Source organism: Argopecten irradians, chromosome 13 (assembly GCF_041381155.1).
Source record: "Argopecten irradians isolate NY chromosome 13, Ai_NY, whole genome shotgun sequence".
NCBI lineage: Eukaryota > Metazoa > Mollusca > Bivalvia > Pectinida > Pectinidae > Argopecten > Argopecten irradians.
In genome coordinates this window covers 8,324,282-8,343,587 of record NC_091146.1, presented here as the reverse complement: position 1 = coordinate 8,343,587, position 19,306 = coordinate 8,324,282, and the positions used below count along the sequence as shown (strand labels likewise).

The following is a 19,306-nucleotide window of genomic DNA, read 5'->3' as shown; positions in this document are numbered from 1 at the left end:
ATAATCCGATGAAGTTGAAAAATAGTGACATCAATGCTTAATACTCAATGGTCACACTTCAATTACACCAGGACAATGTAACCGATTCATTAGCTGCTAGAAACAAGTGCAATTATGCTATTAAAATGTGTAAATATTGTCTGCATACAAACAATGACAGAGAAATACTCCTTAGGTACTCTGGATCATAGAAAATGTCTATATGTAGTCTTGGGCTCTTTCTCTTTATCGGCTATATTGTCCTGGTGTTGGACATAGTATGTACACCATATGAAATGTCCTACATCTCGGCGAGAAATGGGTTTGCAGTTCGGCGACAGCTGTCATTAACATGGACTAGTGAAGAGTGCTTCTGTAATTTGCAAGTCAAATCCATTAGATAATGGTTTTATCCGCAAAGTTTATAGAATCCAAGACCCACATCCTTAAGGACTTCGAATTACATGTAACTGTACTTCTGTGAGATCGTTCGAAGAGAAACAAACGACTCCTTGCATAAAAGGTTTTTTTTTCGTTTGGTAAGTTTTGAAGCATCACAGACAACCATTTTCACTTAGATAGCCATTGCTTTCGTCAGAAAAAAGTTGTCAATTGACCGAATCACCTCAATACATTATTCACTTTTCTATCGCAAACCAAATAACCATGCGCAATATCGAAAAACAAAAATATCAAACATGGACTTGTATACGATTTCGACTTTATAAGGTTCAAGTCAGCAAATACTACACGTGACTTGATTAACAGCATTGTATTGGCTGATAACAACTGCCTAGACTCGAGTTAAGGTTTATGGACATCTAGATATACGGCATGGAATTGAAGGAAGAGAACTGCACATGTCCCAGACAACCAATATCCTCTGGCGGAATTCGAGACTTGTAGGAGAAACGCCTTGACGACACTTCGTAATGGAGGTCACGAAATCCCGGAATAAATCTTCTCATGACATTTATCTTTGTACTTTCTTATTTTTTTACGTTAAATGTATGTAAAATAGATTATTGATTATAGTTGTGCACGGAAGAGTCGTTCGCTGCGGGAATTTCCTTAGGACAGGAAATTCAAAGAGCATAGACAAAAACAGGGGTCGGGTCAAACGTTCAAACGCATGCGGGAAAGATTTTTGTTGTCACTTTAAGGAGACATGCATGAGCCTGAACATTCCATTATTCGATCGCATTAGTTGATTTATGAAAGTTGACAATACGATATATACGGATGGCCTGTCGTGAAAATTACAAAATATACCGAAAATGGTTCAGTCTTTCTGACTTTGAAACACATTTACTTCAAAGAAGCAGTGGTCAGAACAAAACAGCATTGTTTGAAATAATACCCCGCCTTGACGACTACTTAGCGCTCAACATTTAGGGACTGGGGCGACTGGTTTGCTCTTTCTTAGTATAATGCTGTTAGGTAGTTGATAAGATAGCATTACATGTATAAAAAGGACAAGAGATCCACCATTACACAACACAGATATACCACAGTCTCCAAATACAACACGCTGCACACCGCATTCATAGCAGACCGTCCTTACATGGTCCTTTTTTTATTAATACGACGTCAATTTAATCAATCATCATCTTATCGAAGTATTCGCTACATTAACAGGAAATGTCTTACAAGATTGGTGATGATTCCGAAGTATGCAACATTTCCTGTAATCTTGCACGTGATTTCGATAAAATACATACTTCTACATATAAACTTAACTTATATCAAATCATAATTATCTGCAGTTAAAGTAATTTCTCATTTTCACATCTCATAAAATAGATGCCTTTTAGTATGAAAATGATATTCTGTTTGTAAAGAAGTCAGATTTTAGTTATTAGTGGAAATTAATAAAAAAGATAAATCGCGACTTTTTAATTAAAAACAAAAGCGAATCCAATTCGTTCGGCGTACTAAACCGTATTGCACGTGCGACAATGCTGTTCATTTTCCATAAAAATATTTTAGTGACAGTTCAATAATTAAAACGTCACGTGTACTCTATAAAGCTTGAAACACGTGCACTGTATGCCACGACGTCCCTAAAAAAGCGATAAAGCTTAGTGCAGAATCAGCCTGTTGGGGTCCTGATTAGAGATTTGTTCGTGTTTGATGGCAGAAATCACCTCTACCATAGCTTCCCATTAATTATTGTAGTGTTTAAAACATCACAGACCAAGGACTTTTCACGGATCGGTTAGCTCATAATGTGTCAACAACTCGGAAATCAAATTGGCTCCAGAAAGCAAGGCAGAAGAAATGCTCGTTCAAACAGAGTCGTCAATAGTTTTTTTATTAATCTGAAGTGAAATACGGTAAATTAGGCGCGATTTTGAGTTTGATTTGAATTAATTAAAGCGCAGTGATGATCGGAAAATAACGAGTGGCTTTGTCGATTCCACTCTATGCAAGAGTTTTGTTGAATGAGATGGATGTTTGTTATAAATTATGAAACGGCGTGCCGGGACCGGAGATAGCGTGCCGGAATTACGGACCAGTCGAGATGTCGAATTATAGACACATCAACGTGCCCTCGACCACAAATTAGCGACTTGAAACGTGTATCAGATGAAAGCTGTTGACGGCTGGGGCCTAGCGGACATTTTGAGTAGCAGAACTATCAATAGAGCCCCAGTATCTGAAACGATTCTATCTCAAATTTTATAATGCATCGTGCCATTGATGCTCTTCCAAACTTATAGGAGAGCACGATTTCCTCAGTCACTGACAACACTGTTTTATTGCAATCTCAAGACAAATGAAGCCAAGTTCTGTCTGGATTCAATAATCCACTCTCTAATTATCTTTTAAAAAGTTAGTATCCTTCCTGATATACAAATCGAATTCATATGTCAAGCCATTGTTAGTTCGTGTTTCAAATAACATTTAAAATCATAATCTTCATCGTGTTATATCTTGGTGAAGACAGGTGACTTGTTGGTGTGATGATTAAGTTCGACCTTTGTCTCTGTAGCGCCCTCTGGATTACACTAAGACTTACAAGTTATATTGAAACCAAAGCAAAATATGACGAATACTAATATTCTACGATTTTACGTGTTTGAGTCGGGTTCTCGGTAATACAGTGAAATGTATAAGGTTTCAATGAGTGCCGATATCCCTCGAACATTTTTTCGACATTAGGTCATAACTCATCTACCTTTGATTTATTCCGTCTTTGCATATTACAAAGTTTTCTGTTCTTAGGTGAATGTATCAATTTGTCAGCAATAGTGTGTTTGGTACCAAATTATCATGACATCACGCTTGAGTTCACATAACATCTGATACCTACCTGCAGAAGTAGTACTCTTGTACAATGTATATGTCTTGGACAAGTTTACAAACAAGCGGGAAAATCCAATGATTTCAGCGAGGATTACCTATTTTTAACTGAACAAATATAGAAACAATGACAGACGAGTCGAATTTAGGACGGTTGCTGGTAAAATGATGAACAACCATGAAAACATCATATATATATATATGTATTACAAAATAGCGCGAACGAAAAACAAACAGACAGACAGACAAACAAACAATCTCGTTCCAAATTTATCTAAATGATCTTTAAAAAAACGAACATATAGTAGCCAAATGCTTTTCCTTATGCTACATAATGAATATCACATAGTGTACATTTTGTCTGAAGTCGGTGTTTTCTTTCAAGAAATCGTGGGCATGATTGCAATTCAGCAGGGAAATACTTCTCCAATCTGTTTAGCGTGGTGGTGCATTTCGGGCCTTGGCAGTGTCTACATCAGATGTACTATCTACTGATCACGTGACTCAGACTAACCACTTAATTCAATCTGTCTCGAGGCTGCTTTATCGGAGAAATTCTTATAACGGTGTCTCGAGGATTCCTTTTATCACAAACAACCTCTTGAAATGTTGTTCCACGATCAGACATTTCCCCTAATACGCTTATAATTGAAGTTCTATAGACTTAACCCAAGAATAAAACTACCATTGCTGTCTCCCCTCATTGGTTTGTTATGTAACTTTAACCATTATACACAAAACATTATTATGGTTACTACGAACTACATACACTCAGTGACTGAATATTGTCTTGGTCTAGCATGAAGTTATTTATAGATGGACTTGGAAAAAACTAACCATATGGTAATCTTAGATGATGATGAAAATATAGATATTTACAGAATATTATCGTATATATCTTTAGAAATATATAAATAAGTCCAAAGTAATGCTAATGGCATCTTTCAAACACTAAAACAGTAATATTGTACCACGTGTAATGTTGACCTTTACCTGATGGAAATTTAACCGTGTCACAAAATTCGAAAACCTGTACGCTAAAATTTCGTTATCTCGATGTCAGCGATGCCGTCGTTCATACATCGACTATATACAAAATGTAAAATAAATGGGGTTCTTCAGTTACACAAGTCCCAGATAATCAAGTTAAAACTGTTTATAGACCACAGACTTTTTTTTCGTAATCAGAATCTCGCTGAAAATTGTTACCTACAGTAATATCAACACGATGATAACAAAAAGTTCGAGATATATTCCGTCTTTGCACACTACAGAATTATCTCCCTTGCTGATAGGTATGCATTGTGACGACATTATTTTGTGAGTAAAATTCACGTCGTTTTCTCTGACGTTACGCTCACAAGCACATGATTTCACAATCAATACTTACTCGCAAGTGCAGATAACTCTGTAATATGCAAATATATAGCAAGATATAATGCACCTTACCTGCTAAATAGGTCGATGTTTAAGAAGACGTATTCTCCATTGTCGAAGTTTAGCTCGTGGGCCTTTATCATGATTTCTCGTACAGAGTTCGCGGAAGCACATAGTACCACGACTGAAAGACAAAAACATAAACGTTAGGTATTAGGTAGATCAAATATTGAAAACATTTATGTAACAATATCACAGAAGGTGTAAGGCAACTAACTAAACATGTGTAAAATCTGGTATACTGTATTCAAAGTTCGCAAGGTTTGAGGGAACGTTGTTATATAGAACATAAACGTGTGTCCATTTGCGACTGTTCGTTCTTTAAGATGTTGCCATCTATTTGTCTCTTTGTTTATATGTTCTTCTGTTTGTTTATTAGGTTTGTCAAAAAACGTAGATGATAAATGTCCAACCAAAACTATCACCAGGCGTGTAACGCAATGAAAAATGGACACAACCAAACCCGTCACATAAGATTTGGAAACAAACAATAATCGGACGTGCATGATATGAATGGTGACTAATATTTGATGGCTGGAAGTGTTAGACAACAAATAGACGTGGTCAAAAACATGGCATAAAACAAAAACAAAAACAAAACAACAACAAACAAACAGAAAACATTAACGAAAGGGATTTTCATTTCAGGATATTACAATAGAAATTGAAAAAAAAAAGAAGAAAAAGAGGGGGGGGGGGGGGGTCGGACGTGCTGAAGTAAAATACAATATATAAAAGGTGTGTGTCCTATGTTTGCAAATTAATGTCCAGGTTACAGAGTCACAACATAAGAATGAAATTGAGAGGAGATCATGCTTAGCAGATAATATTTTGCTCCCTTGCAAATGCTTTGAATATACAGTGATTGCACCCTGTAGATTATTTCACACGCCATCAATTCGTAAACAATTAATTATTATCAACTATCTACTTAGGAAATAATGCCATTTCATATACCGTATGTGCTTATTGCAAAGTTTCCTCCCATTGTAACGTCATGGTTTTGTGAATGAAACTCTATCGTATCGGTTTTTTTGTTTTTGTTTTCTTTTTTAACAGATTGCGCCACGATCAACCAGGTACCAGGTACGTAATATTGGAACACGAAATCGCGATTAACAATACTTAAAGATTAACAGTGGAATAAATAAACAAAAACAACTTAAATGAACCGCAAACTGTAATCATTGCCTGTTGAAATTTAACACAATATTCTGCGCTTTTTAATAGAATAATGGTTAAATCGAGACTTATATCCAGACAAAAACATTATTTTTCAAATAGTAAGCTTTGCGTCTTCAAATCAATTTCAATAGATTTTTGAAAGGAAGTGTACAGCAGATTTCTGATTGCTTGGCCATATCTTCGTCCCTTAAACGTTTGCTTTTTATATCCGTTTACAAATGAACGTCTGATCTATCCAATATAAAATCGAAAATCTAATCCACAAAACAAATAGCTAGAGTATTAAGACAGCGGATGGTTTTGTGAATGTGTCTCGTAAGGTTGAAGTCATTTGCTACGGAGATAATTCGACACAAGCAGTGTTCCATACACACGCGCCGTGCAGGCTTATATTCGTGTTTAAGCTAGCACGGGAGAGTCGGTAATGACTTTCGGGAGGTTTTGACACAATCTCCTTTTCGGAGAATTAATGGCACGAAAATGTTTGAGGATTTTCATAGATCAATATGTACTGTGGAATCCCGAGAACGTCTTCTTCTCACATTTACAATAAGGGCGGCTATAGACGTTCGAGTAGAAAGCGTAAATCCCCTACACTGTACTCAATGTCGTAAGGTCTGGAAACAATGTAACTATATATATCACAAACGTGTGTCCTTTTATGATTGTGTTCGTTCTTCAATACATGTATGTTATATTTGTGTGTTTGTTGTTTGTTTGTTTGTTGCCATGTATGCGTATTTGTTAGTTTCTTTCTTTCCTTTAATTTTTTGTCTCTTTTTCTTAGTTCTTTTTTTCTTTATGCTGTCTTTCTTTCTGCTTGAGAGATAATTGACCTTATTTTGTGACACACAATATTATATAAATGCAGAGTTTTTGTTTGTTGAAAAATTTTGATTTTGCATTAGTTTGCATATATAGAAGCAAATGTTGTTGGTAACTGAGCAGGTATACATGCAAAATGTTGTTGGTAACTGAGCAGGTATACATGCAAAATGTTGTTGGTATAATTGAGCAAGTATACATGCAAAATGTTGTTGGTAACTGAGCAGGTATTCATGCAAAATGTTGTTGGTAACTGAGCAGGTATACATGCAAAATGTTGTTGGTTATTGATATTATCATTACATGTCTTTAGTTAACCGCAGAAAAAAACTCACAAAGTGTGACCAGACGTTTGATATGGTAAATAACGAACAACCTACCCTAGGACACACAGTACATGTGGTGTGCGGGCGGATATTGATGATAATGACATTCGTATTACATGCCCCTTAGGCGAGTTATCAGCCATTTGAATAGATCATTCGGACTTGGCCTAACTTGCGCAGATTTAACAATTATGTAAAAAGATCCAGATCGATCATCAATATAATGTAATATGGTCTGGATCATGAATCTCGTCATGACAACACGTCGACACTAGCATCCGAGTCGTAAGGACCTATGGCGTTACTATGTCTAGTGTTAAGTGTGGACTCGCTGGGAAAAGACTCAAACCATAGTGTATAAAGGTTTAAGGAAATAAAGAATGGAATAAAATTTAAAGAGACCGATCTTTCATCCTTTCTCTTTTATAGAAGTACTTATCGAATTATATCATTTTTTTCTTTTCGTAAACGAGATCAATATTTAAATGAGCCTCGTTATCATTTGTTTTATTTGAAATACAATGCATGCTGTCTATGATTGTATGTTGCTTGTTGTCTCAGATTTCTGTATATTATACGAGACGAATACGTGTCTATAATATACATTCATGACGCGTCAACTTTATATAGAAGTTATACCAGTCAGATTCAGTTTCCAGCCTGATATCATGTTCAATCTTCAAGGGCTCCTTTTATTGGAACCTGTTGTTCCCCATTTATTTATTTTTGTCTAAAACTAAATGTTCATCCCTAGAGTAACATAAGTACCCTCATTACAGTACCCCAAGGATTCTAGTTTCACTTTTTCCAGGAGCGACAGTCCAGTTTAAGTACATAATAGCTGTGTTTTCTATTCTGGTATTTCAGAATTTTCCATGCCAAGTCGTGGATCTTAATTTTTTATATTTTAAAACATATATTTTCTTTTTACTTCATCGGTTTGTCCCCAGAAATAAGTTCTTCAGCCTGTAATTGTCCATTTTTGTTCAATGTTCGGGTGTCCATGACGAAAACGACTGTTTTTTCTGTTCTAACTCCCACGACAGTGGAGGAGATATTGTCTTAAAGTTGTTCCGAGTTGTGTAACCAGTTTAGATAAATGTATATGAGTTGAGTATCGGTTGGCGTCCTCTTCTGTTAAATACACGTCATAACAAACTATGTCATTGTGATTTTTATTGATTGGTGGTAACAGTCACATATGATAGAAACGATATGTTAGAACTTATAATATTCAAACAAACACCATCAATCTCCGTGAGGCAAGAATAATTTGTTCAAGAAATTACAAGGTAATGGATATACAATTAGGTTTTTTCTAAGGCCTACACATCGTTAAATTTGTAACATTGAAATTAGGTTTTGAATTTGACTGAGGTTGATAATACCAAGCGAAAATGTGTAATAAATAATTGGAAGCGCATTGCGATTGACATTTTAATAAATGTGTAGTAGGGTTTCGCAAAGCTCATATTGGCTCATGCATTAATGTTATTTGGATTGCAAAATAGACCATTTTAACTCTAAAATATCTAAAGGTGTTACCACTCTGAAACATAATCAGAGAACACATCTGGTCCTAGTCAGATATGACTGTATTATATACGTCACAAAAGGACCATGACAACAAACTTTGTCGCTAGAAAATTCAGCTTGGAGAAGCTATTAATGCAGACGAGTGTTCTCAATATATAGTCAGTGAGAATGGCCTTTTGTCCTATATATACGATAATGATGCCATTTCTCTTACACTGAAAGATAATAGGAGTGTGGACAAGAAATGTCAATGTCAGAGAAACGTCAGTATTGATATGTCTGGATGAGGAGACTCTGTGAGGCAGTATGGCGAAGTATCCTAAAGCTCATGCAAATTATGACCAGAAACGCTTAAGAATTCAGATTTGCTCATTGTCCTTGTTTGGCGTCACATATATTTTTGTAACCATGTTGAAATCATAGTTATGTACACCCGTATAAGCAATGATATATGTAATATACAATAACAGCAGCATCATATCATTCACTTACACGTATGGATCGTTAATTTTATTTCTACGAATATGCCGTGCACATTGTAAACGAAACCCTGCGAATAAAAGGTGCTAAACAGTATACGTGTTAGAGGTTGCAACGTTGAGAATCTGTAATAAGGATAGCCGCAAAATATTAAATGATGCGAAACTTAATTTATAATTTAACTTTGAAGAATGCCGTCGACGACACTCTTTTAACTAAGTATAAAGTACATTTTAGTTCCTCGCAATCATCCATTCTCGAAAGTTCACTCAAACTATTACATCATGCTCAGACTGCCACTGACAAACACATTTACATAACTCCACTTGAAGGAAGCCCGGAAACGGAAGTTTATATTGCTAAGAATATCCAGGATATTGTATCATTAGAACCGCGATAAATATCAAATCTGTAGGACGGATATACCCTCAGGATTCCAGTTTTGCGCTCTAGGTTTTACATGTATATTTGTCAAACCAATTAAGCAAGTTTAAAGTACACGTAGCTACACGGTACTGGTGAAATTCGGATATATCTTTAATATATACGACATTTTCTAGAAACGTGACTCCGAAACCACAGTCTTCCTCTCATGTTTCAGACATGTGATCTCACCGCCGTTTACATACGTACATAAACAGCAAAGTAATTGCTTATCTATATTACCTTTGTGCCTGCCAAATTGTCATTATAGTAACATATCGAAAAGAAAACATTCCTGAACATAAAACATTTTTAATAACTGTAAAGAATATAATGAGATACCCGATACATATTTGGTAACGACTATGTTTTGTCTAGACAAAAGCATATTGTTTCTAAAATGCTGTGTGGCCAGATAGCATATCTGACAGCTTAAACACTAGAATCGTGTTGTCAAAAGTGATTTTTATAGTTGCCTACTCCAAAACATGTTGAACTGAACTTAATCAATATATATTCATTATATTTTTATTCCTATGCATCGTAGTGACTTTAACTCTTCAGCGTCAGTAAGATATAAACACATCATTTGTTGTACCTTGTATATAACACCAGGATCTTGTTTATTCTTACATTGGCGTTATACAGTAACGTTAACATTGATAACATTGATTCAATGATTAAGTCATTCAAGGACGGTTCAGGGAAACACTGTATAATACGTTTAATACTTTGGTATCATTTGTTTAATTTCTAATTCGATTCATTTACAAAGGGTAATTTATTAATATTGATAGCTAAATATATTAATAATGGTTACAATGGTTACCATGATATCAAAGCAATCGGCAGCCAAAACAAGTCAAATTCGTCCATCAGCAGCCTCTTTCTATGTTTCAGACTTAGTATCGTACACTCCGAGTATACCTTCCTACCACACTGTAATGACTTATCATACCCTACCACACTGTAATGACTTATCATACCCTACCACACTGTAATGACTTATCATACCCTACCACACTGTAATGACTTATCATACACAGGGTGTGTCCCCCAATATCTTTTATCACGACTTTCAATGTTTTTGAAGCATGCAGTTGGAGTCATTTTTAGTGATATTTCTGGTGCTGACTGTGATGGTGGGGTGTTTATGACAGTGTGTTTGTATCGTTAGTGGTGACAATGCGTCTGTTATTTGCGGTATTGATGTTAGTAGAGCACTTTCCTGCTGAAACTGAGAGTGTTTCTGTTTTTGCTGGTAATGTAATTATATTTGTCAATTTGTGTTTTTGCGAAAACAGTGATTATTAATAATAGGTATACAAATGTTCACACAACACGGGTATATCGCAGCTTACCAAAATATACAACACACTGTACATATGGTAAGCTGACCTTCAATGGCCCTGGCAATTAATATGATGTTGATATTATAAACCAAACCAAAACTGAAATGTTTAACATGGATACAGCATCCATCAGCCATGTTCTGACGTGTGCGACCGAGAGGTCGTAGACATACATAATACTCGTCATAATGTGCCTACAGTGTCCTCAAAAGAACCTCCAGGAACAGTCATTATAACTATTCTTTTACATGATTGATCACATCTGATTATAGAAAGAGGAATTGGTCAGTTCAGAATTACATTTCGTTTTCACGCGAAGGTCAGAATGGGGTTAGTCGGTCATTTATCAACTCAACTGGACAGTCCTTAATATGATAGCCTCGTTACCAATAATATCTGACCAATATTCCTGATGGAGATGAAGAAATGTATTCCATTAATAAAGTGTCACTCTTGAAATAGGTAAATATGTCACCAGCATTTATTGTACTCTATAACTTTGATAATTAAACAGTTAAATAAATGCAATAATATTTACTAGCCACATATGATTCTATGAATACGTATTGCTATTAGGTTATTTTAGGAAGCTGCAGCAAATTTGCTTTTGATATTGACGACATTAAAACATGTTACTACACAAATGATCCTTATACACCCTCCGTTTCTTAAAATTCATCAAGAAATGAAAGAATGTGGATTTATTGTGAAAAGTAATTTGAATTTCTTAAATCCTTCTTTAATATCGTTATACGTGTGTGGGATTCCTTTCGTTCGAAAGAACACCAAAGTTCACGTCAACATTATCAACATTTATTGGAATCTGTGTCGATTGTGTTACCAAAGTAATGCTATAAACAGTAGATAAACATTTCTGTTCCAGGAAAAGAATATCATGCTTTACTCCGGTATCTATTCTGAGGATGTCTACCTCCATAATGAGGCTAATATCCGGGTGGTATTACTGTAATACACACAACTAATGTTTGAATGTCATACTGATGGACGGTCACTTAAAATCAGCCTCGTTCTGGGATTGACTAGTCAGACGAAACTCTGTTATAGACAATGGATCAGGTACATGTATGTATCATATCCACGACTGTCCGACAATGTAATGTAAGAGAGTGGAAATAAGTCATGTTGTTGCTTATATATCGATTACTGGTTATTTTCCTTCAATTTTTTTGCTGTCTTTCTTTTTTTCTTTCTTCTTTCTTTCATTTTTTATTCTTTCTTTCTTTGTCTTTCTTTCTTTTGTTATAACGCTAGGGATAAAGTGATAATGTTTGTGTTTTTTTGGAGTCACATTAAGTCTCGCAAAAGCCTGACGGTGTCTGTGATAAAATAAATGGTATACATATTTATCAAAATAAGGATTGATGTATGTCCTCAATATTCTACATCTTCCTTACTTTTGCGTAGTGTCCAATCAATTCGAACAATCAACATAAGCAATGTAAAATGTTCGTGAAGAGTTCAGTTTAGATGACAGGTGATTCGTCAAACTTACTCTCCGCGCGTGAAGGCCACGCGATTACAGATTCCTTAAAACGACTTGGTGTAACCACCACCCAGTCTGATCGCTTGATTAATGACCTATTTAGTAATCATGTGCAACATAATGCCCCCTAATTGGCCACTCCTCAGATTCCTTATTTCATAATATTCGCCGTGATTAGCCGTCACGTGATACAGAGATTACGTGGACTAAAATGCTGACTCGATAGTTTGTTGTTCTTTGGTTTCTAGTGTTTGACGAAATGATTGATCTTGATTGTATTTTGTCAAGCGTCGCATAGACAGACGCACATTCCAAAATCTTTCATTTCTCATCATGCTACATGAACATATATGATTACCTTTACGATTTTAACGAACCATGCTTAATTTAACTGAACCGTCATCATTTTCAAAATACAAATTATTTGTTAAATATTACAAAATGAAAAAATATATAAAATTTACGATTTTTATTCTTGTAATAAATCAAATGTCACAACAACAATTGTATGAAACGTGATAGACATTGTATCAGTCTCTATATCAGAACAATGCGACCATTGGTATTTTCCCAGACATAATAAACAGTATGTTATGTCTGCTTCGGTAGACTGTCAGAACAAAACGGTCGAGACAACATAAAAAGTTAGATACAATGGATATTTTCATCAACATACTCCGCAATTTTTTCAGCGTAATTATTGTACTGCCATTGTGAAATATCAAGTTCATTTTTATGGTTTATTTAAAACCTCGCCATAACAAAATGTTTCAATCCAGAAGCTAAAACAGAAATAAAACAATAAAATTGATACAAAATCGTAGGAATTCATAAATAACAGAACAATAATGATATCCAAACAACCCATATCGATAGCATTAATCGGATGTACTAGAATAGTTAATAGTATCAGTGTTTACAGTAACTGACTTATGCCTTTTACGGCGAAATGACTGCTGGACGATCATATTACCAAGAGATGTCACCAGAGAAAGTGGTCACCGCGAGAGTCTATTAAATATGCATGCCATGTAAAATGACCACTGAGGATATCTGACCTGATATGTCCATAGGGAGCAGGGGTCATTAACTCACGGTAATTGCAGTAGTAGATAGATCGATCAATAAAGGTATAATACAACAACAATAGATACTTCATAATTGAATTGAGTTACTGATGAAAGCAAGCGAAACACAGCAGTCTCTTAGACCGTGAAACGGTGCTTACCCTGATTATTTTTATACAACGTATTCCAATATGTCATAATTAAATGAACAACGATGTCACGGCAGAACAAAATACATGACTGTAGAATCCATGACCTCCACATTAACACACACTATTGTTACAGATTAACATTAAGCCGAAATTATTTGTACATTGACTTCCCTTATGCTTTTAACTATTTTTCCCAAACAAGGAAGTTCATTTTGGCACCATTACGGATCAGGATTAAGGTCGTAAACATCGTTAATGCTTACAAGGGAATACAACTTGTTCACACTACAAGACAGCAACAAATGCTCGAAGGTCATGGAAGATCTAAAGCATGGCAATGTTGTCATTATATGTATTTTATGTTCATTCAATGCTATGATTGCCGTGGTATATCTTACCAACACTATAGTCAATGCTGTTCTGGTTAGAGTTGTTAATCTTGACACCAACATATTACCGCTATCAAAAAATAAAGATAATCGTGGTTCGTTTATATGTGTCGACCACATGTATGGTATATAATCTATGACGCTTAATCGGGAATATAAGCAAGGCGAATCTTCAAATAAGGCTGTTAGCTACATTTCTTCTATACAAATTATGCATAGATATGTATTTATTACATTTACAAAAAATAGAAATTAAGGAAGAAAATATATGTGACATGTATGCAGAACAATGACAAAATATGATAAGCTAAAAAAGCAGCGACACGGTCACAAACCTACACAGTCAATAGTTCCTAATCTGAAACTGACCTGAAATTGACCAGTGTTGGTTAATATTGTCGTAATAGGTTAAGAATTACAAATATAAACAGGAAAAAGAAAGAAATTGATAAGAAGATGGCGGTTTCGAGATTTAAGACGACGTGGATTGTCAGAATACCACGATAAAATATAACAAACAGCAGACAGTGGGAAATATCGACAACATTCGTATTTTTCTACATGGTTTTGGTAGATGAAAATGAGTCAGGTGTTCATCAGGGAAAATAATGTAGGTAATATAAGGCAATGCAGTTTATTTGTTATGTAGTATTTCCGTCATATTTTATTTGTTATGTAGTATTTCCGTCATATTTTATTTGTTATGTAGTATTTCCGTCATATTTTATTTGTTATGTAGTATTTCCGTCATATTTTATTTGTTATGTAGTATTTCCGTCATATCTTATTTGTTATGTAGTATTTCCGTCATATTTTGTTTGTTATGTAGTATTTCCGTCATATTTTACATAGGAGTAGCGATCTCAGAGTTACGTTTAAGTAAACTTGAAATGATGAACTCGTATTATCGAAAACTTAATATACACTGTACGATGAGCCATCAAACGTCGGTGTCAGTCGTGTCACCCATTAAAGACTAGGACTGGTGCTGGCCATGGACTTAGCAGACCTCGGTCTGGCGGTGTTATTGGACTTAACTGTCAAGCTACATTAGGTCAGGTCTCATCCCAACTAACAGACGAGTTTCTGATCGGTATAAATCCGCAATGAAACAATCACAAGTCAATTGCAGCCCCGTGTGCTCAGAGGAAGGACACTTAGTGGAATCGGTGACAGATAAAAACGTATTTACGGTAGCGGTAACGATTCCCCCGTGTAGGTAAATAGCCAGACTTGGCGTTTTTGATCTCGCGTTAGAGACACTATATAGACTAGTGGGTAAGGCAGTATACCCATAAATCAATTACTACATTTAGATATGTCGACATGAAACCATATCGGGGTCTATTCTAGAAGGTTCGTCACAAAATTCCTATTACTACAAAACTTTTCGGGTAATATTCCCTTTACAAAAATGGTATCGCATATGGCGTTATGTCTTAAATCTTCAAGAAAAGACAATTGTTAACATTGTCCTTTTCAATGTTTATGCATGTATAACATTTTAAGCACCAAATATAGATATTTAAAATAAAAAATACAGATAGATAGGTCAATAATCATATATATAAATAACTACATTTTGTTGAAGAAAACATCAATCGATACACGTCCTCTGCTCGTTATAAAAACGTAAACTGTTTCACATTAAATACACTCACGCCTTTAAATGAAGTGCCTTACTAAGAACAGACACACAGAGTTTGGTGCATCTATTTGATTTGAAATTGCTTATTGGTTTTGTTCAAACTTTTTTGAACGGTTGGCTCCAAGCATGATCTCTATTTGCGATAAATGCATATTGTTGTTCGAATATATTAAATCATGTCAACAAAACTGTATCTTTTGGAAGAAATCCCACTTAGTGCATTGCTATTGATGTTGAAAATTATCTAATAAGTCAATTTTGTCATTCTCCACGATATCCTTAATCCATTTTCAGTGGTGGTATATTCGTATAATCAGTTAACCGGTTGACCTCGGTGGCATGAATACTTGGTAGATAGATACAAATCCCATCTTTATGAAAAAACAGTTGGAAAATCTTCTTTCTTTGCCTTAAGCATACGTTAAATTGATTTTTAAGTGTCTTGTTTTTCTAAAATAAGTTTATTATCGTGTTTTGATCCATCTGTAACTGGGCAACTCACGGAATTTACGGAAAAGGACACCGGCAAAAAGACCAACGTAAGACAACTTCCGGAGTGATTTATCCGTTCAAGGTCGTAACAATGACAATTTCCGGTCTGCGATTGATCGCGGAACACAGGAAGTAGATGGCGCCCTTAAACATACTTACATCCGGAAAACAGGACCGCCGATTTATATTGTTCGCTCGTTTTAGCTCGGGAGCGCAGGCCGGGGGTGTTGTCGAGATAACAGGTTTCGTATAATTTGTGATTACATTACATGGTCTATATAATCGACTTTAAATATTTGTTTCAGAAAATAGATGACTTTTGCTGTGGCTTTGCAGCATTTTGCCGCTAGGGGTAACTCATTATCTCACCATGACAACCATTATCGATAAGATGTCTCACCACAGAGGTCATAGCGAAAATGGCAAAGATTTGTCATTGTTAAGTTAACGGTTCTAGCGTCCATCTATGGAATACAGTTAGAAGTCAGGGAAATACATTTAATTGTCTCGTAACACATGTTTGCAATGACCGAATGATTAAGATGTTCTGCCGATATTTCAAGTGAATTTTTTAAAAACATAATTATTTTTAAGACGGATAATACCGCAAATCCTATGTCAAATGACATGCTAGTTCTATATTGCTTTAAAGAAATCGATTGGGTAACGCTTCCCTTAACATAAAATCACATCATGACCAGGAGGAACAACTGACCCCTGTAACTTTGGTTATGTGTACGTGACCTTGAGGAGGTCACAAGGGACACACGTGGCGAGGTCTTCTCCTGTGTAGTTGTCATATCATTATCTCTGAACGGAATCACGTGTGAACTGCTATATCGGCCTAAGTGGTCAGCAATCATCGCTCACTTTATCACGATAATCTCGTGAGATTTGATGAGTATGACAGCATGCATTCCTTGCCATTATCTAGGACCCGATGACTGCCTATTCTACTGGTTTTTTTTTATTATTTTGTTTCGAAAAGCAATTTTGCACGAATATGCCCGTAATACCACTGAACTATTCCGTTATCTAGGTACATAGATGTTTTGTAAATATCGATGTTTGCAAAATAGAAAAATAATTACAATTGGATATCGTCACTTCAATTTACTACAGAAATGCCGTATTTGATGACTCGTGTATGCATTGGTTTTTGTTCTATCCCTTTACTACCGTAGTGGACCTTTATCGACATTGATGTTTTCGTTTGTATATTCATGCTTAAACTATAAGCTTAACCTAAAAAGTAAAACATAAAAATATACACATTGTAAAAACTTTTGTTTTGCCTTGATTCTGATTTCCACTACACTCGACGTACATATATAAAGTGGTCCAACAAGTTTATATTGTGTATTTACGTACTGCATTGTTATATGTATCTATCACTGAGAATAGGTACTGGTTGTCACGTCATTTTTTGATGTGTGTGAACGACTTGATATTTTTTCACCAAGTAATTAAGTAACAATCGATACCTGTGTGTAAGGGAAATGACCTTATTATAAGTAAAGAAGGACTATGTGACGTAGCCTTCCAGTACAGACACCATGTAAGTCGGTTGACAATACCCTTTAAAGCTTCCAAATACCACCCGTATCCCAACACCAATACTACTAAGCCCTCAAACGTTTTCCTTTTCCAGTGGGGCGATTTTCCTAACAAGTTCAATACTCCCAACTTGTCAATTAGCAATTGAGGATTGATTTCTCAATTTTCAAAATTGATTCTGATTAGAGATCGGGGTCATTTGATCTCTCATTTGTACAACTGTATCAGATAAACGATTGATGGGAATGGCTATGTTAATGTCATTTGTAAATAAGTAAACATCCTATTTATCAACCACACGCTTGAAATCAAAGCTTCATAATGATAACGTCAGTCCAGGACAACGGAAGTGTCCCATTAGGACTCCAGGTAACACGAGACACGTGCCTCCCTAGGGACGGAAGACACACAGCACGTGAGCCTAAGCGCGTAAGGAACACGATGATATTATAAAATATATGACTATCGCGTGATTTTGTGAGTTGATAGAAACACCAATGGAAAGTTGATGATGATGCTATCGGTGATAGCTGTACGGGTTAACATTAAATATTGATATGGCACTGTTGAATCCTCGAGATGGATCCTCGAGATGCCAATGAAGGGTATTAACCTATTTTATCATAAATATAGTATTGTTAACTTTGTGAGATTTATTTCGTCTGATAAATAGATATTGTACCCATATACCGTGGCTACATTGAGTCTATTATACCCCACATGACCCTACTTCGTTGCTAACAATTGAACTAGCCAGGATGATTAACTGATATGAAGCGTCTACCTATATTATGACTACGTCGATCTAAAACATAAAATCATAGAGAATAAAAATGAAAATATAACTCCAACAACAATTTCCAGAATGAATATAACACGTTCAATGATTGATGTCAATTATTGTTATTCATTCTAATTAATCTCCTGTATCAGGTTATTTTTAGAGTATCACTGTCCTCGGAAACGGAATACATGTACATGTAGTACCATTCAGTTTTATCAAAGTCCTTTAAGGGATATAAACTACTGAAAAATCCCAATTTTCCTTATAATTGTTTAAACGCATATAATTTTGGAAATGGAAGTTCAGGCTATATAATGGCTGCCAAATTATCTAGAATCTCTAAATAACAAAGTCTACAATGAATAGAAACGAAGTCTAGTTTTGTTGCACTATACGCATTGGACAACTTCTTTCAAATGTACATATATTGACGTACATGTACTTTTTTAATATAATCTCCATTCAAGGTTGAACTGAGACTTCAACATGACTGGGAACTCCGATAACCTTAAGTTTAAAACATTTTCCTGAAGAACACAACCCTGCTTTTCGTCTAATAGCTATTCAGAAGAAAAATTGCTCTGACAAATCCTCCGATTGATTGTCCTTGGCAAAGCATTCCTTAATGGCATATGCTTAAAAAGTCTTAAACAGTCCATGAGTCAATTTTCTTTTGATTAATTTAAGAAAGAAAGCACAGTTAAAACGTGTAAATGGGTCGAAATTGCAGATGCCTTAAGTTCTAGTCATTTCATATTACCCTTTAATAGTTTTAATGAAGCCGTTTGCAATAAAAATCAAGGGAGGAGTTGCGAATGATGTGAAGGAGATCTGATAAGACATAGAACACAGAGCAATATTGAC

The 19,306-nt window shown here is 35.4% G+C and overlaps 1 protein-coding gene across 7 annotated transcripts in view; it reads right to left on the bottom strand.

Moving 5' to 3' along the window:
- The window catches only part of LOC138305523 (atrial natriuretic peptide receptor 1-like), a 337,291-nt gene that overhangs the window by 65,315 nt on the left and 252,670 nt on the right, over positions 1–19,306 (bottom strand). For all 7 annotated transcript variants that reach the window (XM_069245785.1, XM_069245783.1, XM_069245780.1 and 4 more), the window contains one exon: positions 4,735–4,846. In XM_069245785.1, the coding sequence (XP_069101886.1) occupies positions 4,735–4,846 (112 nt within the window). The remainder of the gene's footprint in view (positions 1–4,734; positions 4,847–19,306) is intronic.